This window comes from Phasianus colchicus, chromosome 1, assembly GCF_987193195.1.
Source record: "Phasianus colchicus chromosome 1, bPhaCol1.hap1.1, whole genome shotgun sequence".
Taxonomy (NCBI): domain Eukaryota; kingdom Metazoa; phylum Chordata; class Aves; order Galliformes; family Phasianidae; genus Phasianus; species Phasianus colchicus.
The window spans coordinates 90,638,182-90,642,831 of NC_143436.1; the positions used below are offsets into that span (position 1 = coordinate 90,638,182).

Below are 4,650 nucleotides of genomic sequence, written 5' to 3' on the forward strand. Positions count from 1 at the left end.
CGTCCAGGCCACGGGCAGCCAGTTTCCCCAGGAGAATACCGGGAGAGACTGTGTCAAAGGCTTTGCTGAAGTCTAGGGAGGCTGCCCCAACAGCCTTTCCCTCATCTACCAATCATCTCGTCACCCAGATGGTCATAGAAGGAGATGAGGTTGGTCAAGCACGACCTGCCTTTCTTGAACCCGTGCTGGCTGGGCCTGATCCCCTGGACGCCATGCACGTGCCGTGTGATCTCACCAAGAGGATTTGCTCCATAACTTTCCCTGGTACCGAGGTCAGGGAAGAGACTGGAGAGAGGAGAGCAGAGGAGTGCAGCGATGTGGCTGTGTTTGTGACAGCGTGCCGGTGATGTGGCCGTGTTTGTGACATCAGCAGACGAGTCACAATGGAGGGTGGGGTGGGGGGGGCCAGAAGCTGCAGTAGAGGCAGCGCTGGGGCACTTTGCCGTAGGCCTTCAGTGAGTGCGGTACGCACCTGCTAGCGGCTAGCGGCTATGGCTTGGGTGGTCTACATCGCCCTGGCGGTCATTGGAATCATCCTTTTGGGAAATCTCCTCATGCACGGCAATGTGCAGTTCTTTGGCATTGTTTGGATCCTTGCAGCGATCCTTGTCGGCCTCCTGAAGACCTTCATCTTCCTACTGAAAGTGGCTCTGATGGTCTTCGTCCCCCTGGCATTGCTGGGAATCATCCATCCGGGAAGTCTCCTCAGGTATGGCAATATGCACGAGCACGTTTGGCTGCATATGGAGCACCTGAGTCGGGACATGGCTCAGCAACTGCACAACATGGTGCAAGTGAGCCAGTGGCAGAGCTGGGCAGCCAAGGGAGCCCAGCTCTTTGCTGCCCTGCAGCACTGGCCGATCTGGGCCTTTCCTGGAGCCTTCGTCCTCTTCTTCGGCTTCCTCTGGTGCATCAGGAAAACGAAATATTTGCCAGGAACCAGCAGCATTGTTTGGATCTGTGCTGCGATCCTTGTCGCCATCCTGAAGACCTTCATCTTCCTCCTGAAAGTGGCTCTGATGGTCTTCGTCGCCCTGGCATTGCTGGGAATCGTCCTTTTGGGAATTCACCACATGTATGGCGATATGCACGAGCACGTTTGGCTGCATATGGAGCATCTGAGTCGGTACATGGCTCAGCTACTGCACAACATGGTGCAAGTGAGCCAGTGGCAGAGCTGGGCAGCCAAGGGAACCCAGCTCTTTGCTGCCCTACAGCACTGGCCGATCTGGGCCTTTCCTGGATTCTTTGTCCTGTTCTTCGGCTTCCTCTGGTGCATCAGGAAAACGAAATATTTGCCAGGAACCAGCAGCATTGTTTGGATCTGTGCTGCGATCCTTGTCACCATCCTGAAGACCTTCATCTTCCTCCTGAAAGTGGCTTGGAAGGTCTTCGTCCTCCTGGCATTGATGGGAATCATCCTTTTGGGAATTCACCACATGTATGGCGATATGCACGAGCACGTTTGGCTGCATATGGAGCATCTGAGTCGGGACATGGCTCAGCTACTGCACAACATGGTGCAAGTGAGCCAGTGGCAGAGCTGGGCAGCCAAGGGAGCCCAGCTCTTTGCTGCACTGCAGCACTGGCCGATCTGGGCCTTTCCTGGAGTCTTTGTCCTGTTCTTCAGCTTCCTCTGGTGCATCAGGAAAACGAAATATTTGCCAGGAACCAGCAGCATTGTTTGGATCTGTGCTGCGATCCTTGTCGCCATCCTGAAGACCTTCATCTTCCTCCTGAAAGTGGCTCTGATGGTCTTCGTCGCCCTGGCATTGCTGGGAATCATCCTTCTGGGAATTCACCACATGTATGGCGATATGCACGAGCACGTCTGGCTGCATATGGAGCATCTGAGTCGGGACATGGCTCAGCTACTGCACAACATGGTGCAAGTGAGCCAGTGGCAGAGCTGGGCAGCCAAGGGAGCCCAGCTCTTTGCTGCCCTGCAGCACTGGCCAATCTGGGCCTTTCCTGGACTCTTTGTCCTGCTCTTCGGCTTCCTTTGGTGCATCAGGAAAATGAAATATTTGCCAGGAAGCAGCAGCATTACTTGGATCTGTGCTGCGATCCGTGCCGCCTTCCTGAAGACCTTCATCTTCCTCCTGAAAGTGGCTCTGATGGTCTTCGTCGCCCTGGCATTGCTGGGAATCATCCTTCTGGGAATTCACCTCAGGCATGGCGATATGCACGAGCACGTCTGGCTGCATATGGAGCATCAGAGTCGGGACATGGCTCAACTACTGCACAACATGGTGCAAGCGCGCCAGTGGCAGAGCTGGGCGGCCAAGGGAGCCCAGCACTTTGCTGCCCTACAGCACTGGCCGATCTGGGCCTTTCCTGGAGTCTTTGTCCTGTTCTTCGGCTTCCTCTGGTGCATCAGGAAAACGAAATATTTGCCAGGAACCAGCAGCATTGTTTGGATCTGTGCTGCGATCCTTGTCGCCATCCTGAAGACCTTCATCTTCCTCCTGAAAGTGGCTCGGAAGGTCTTCATCCCCCTGGCACTGATGGGAATCATCCTTTTGGGAATTCACCTCAGGCATGGCGATATGCACGAGCACGTTTGGCTGCATATGAAGCATCAGAGTCGGGACATGGCTCAGCTACTGCACAACATGGTGCAGGGGAGCCAGTGGCAGAGCTGGGCGGCCAAGGGAGCCCAGCTCTTTGCTGCCCTGCAGCACTGGCCGATCTGGGCCTTTCCTGGACTCTTTGTCCTGTTCTTCGGCTTCCTCTGGTGCATCAGGAAAACGAAATATTTGCCAGGAACCACCAGCATTGTTTGGATCTGTGCTGCGATCTGTGCCGCCTTCCTTAAGCCCTTCTTCTTCCTCACAAAAGTGGCTCGTATGCCGGCCTGTGGCAGCAGCGGCCAGAAAAGGTCCAGAAATGAGGAGGAGGACGACGATGAGGAAGAGGACAGTGACTCAGACGAGGCATGGGACCTGGGCAGAGTTTGGGCCGACCACACCGAGTGGCCAGCACTGCACGTGGCCAAGAAGTGCCAGCTGGTGGAGGAGCTGGTGGATGACCTTCTGCGCGCCTGCCGAGGACAAACCTGCCACAGCTTCACGCCCAGGCTGCAGCCGGCCATCGGGATCTGCGTCTCTGAAGAATGGATTGCCCACCATGAGAACGTCGTCTACCACCTGCTCGTGCCCGTGAGGCCTCCCCCCGGCCACACCTTCCATGTAGAGCTGGACGACGTGGAGACAGTGACGAGCAATTCCTGTGTGCGCGTGCAGCTGGAGTGCACCTGCACGAGGGAGCGGCTGCTGGGGGACATGCTCTGCTTTGTGCACCACAGTCAGGAGGAGCTGAGAGAAAAACAGGAGCCCAGCTTGCTCGACACCTTCTGCACGGGCCCCTATCTGCACGTGGAGAAAAGCACGCTCTGGCTCCAGGACCAGGTGAAAGCAGCCTGGAGGTGTCTGCCTCAGTCGCGTGACTGCCGCCTGGAGCTGCTGCTTTCCAGCCACTCGTGCAAGATGCAGCTGATCACCCCCTCCAACTACACCTTCAACATCGAGATGACTCTTGGGGTGCAGCTTGACGAACCGGACACATTCCTGAGCATTGAGTAGGATCAGGATATGTTTCTATGTTTTCTCAATTTCGGTCTTTCAAAGTATGTCATTCTCTTACTTAAATAAATTGGCTATATTTTTAACACCAGTGCTCCTTGTGTAAGAGTTTTCTTTTTTGTGTCTATAGGACAAATCAACACCTAAGAGTAGTTTTGCTTTGAACATGGCTTTTTTTCAATCTGTTATTTATCGCTAAGGCTCTTTTCTGCAGCTGCCTTTTGATTTCTGGTTGGTAGGAATGTGTTCAATAGCATCAAGACATGCTCAGTGCCACTGGGATGAGGATTCAGGAGGAGCTGGATGTCTCGGGAACTTTGCTGAGCATCGAGTAGGCTGAAGCCAGCTGCGCCAGCAGCATGGTGCGGCCAGAAAACTGCGCTGAGGCGGACATACAGATTGCCAGGCATACGGCCAGGCACGCCCAGCACCCCAGCTTCTACCTCAACTGTCTGCGGACCTGCAGTTGTCTGCCCGTGGGCACAGCTTTTCACCCCAAGCCCTGAAGATGGTTGTGATTCACCACCTGACAACCGTAGCCCTCTGAAGCCTGGAGCAAGAGAAATTGCCCCTGTGGCTGGATGACCTCCTGTGGCACTTCTGCTGCTGCCTGCAGAAGAAATACCTCAATCGCTTCCTCTTGGGATACGAGAGGGGGATTTTTTTCTATGATTTGCAGCTGTAAAATGGGGAGGAAGTCAACAGGCAATCCTTCAGCGCATCTAGGAATGTCAAGAAATCTTCCTAGACCATTTCTTATTAGCGTCATAGAGCTACCTCTTTCATTCTTGTATTAATTTTTGACTGTGCAGCCCTACAGAATTTCTTTTACAGAATTTTCGGTATGTTATATATATTAATGCTTTAGCCAACTTTATGTAGAAAACATAAGGAATCTTACTGTGAGGTGATTGAGATCATTAAGCAAGACTTTCCCCTCGTGAACCCATGCTGGCTGTGACCAGTGACTGTGCTGTCTTTCAGGAGATTTTCAGAAACTCACAGAACAATCTTTTCCGTAATCTTGCCAGGCGCTGAAGAGAGACCGAGAGGCCTGTAATTACCA

At 53.7% G+C, this 4,650-nt stretch overlaps 1 protein-coding gene across 1 annotated transcript; it reads left to right on the forward strand.

The window, feature by feature from the left end:
• The first annotated feature begins 398 nt into the window (after positions 1–398).
• LOC149919845 (uncharacterized) lies at positions 399–3,692 on the forward strand. The gene has a single exon (XM_090152128.1). It carries the CDS (start codon positions 492–494, stop codon positions 3,582–3,584), a length of 3,093 nt encoding a protein of 1,030 aa, XP_090008254.1. The 5' UTR covers positions 399–491; the 3' UTR covers positions 3,585–3,692.
• The last annotated feature ends 958 nt before the right edge of the window (positions 3,693–4,650 follow it).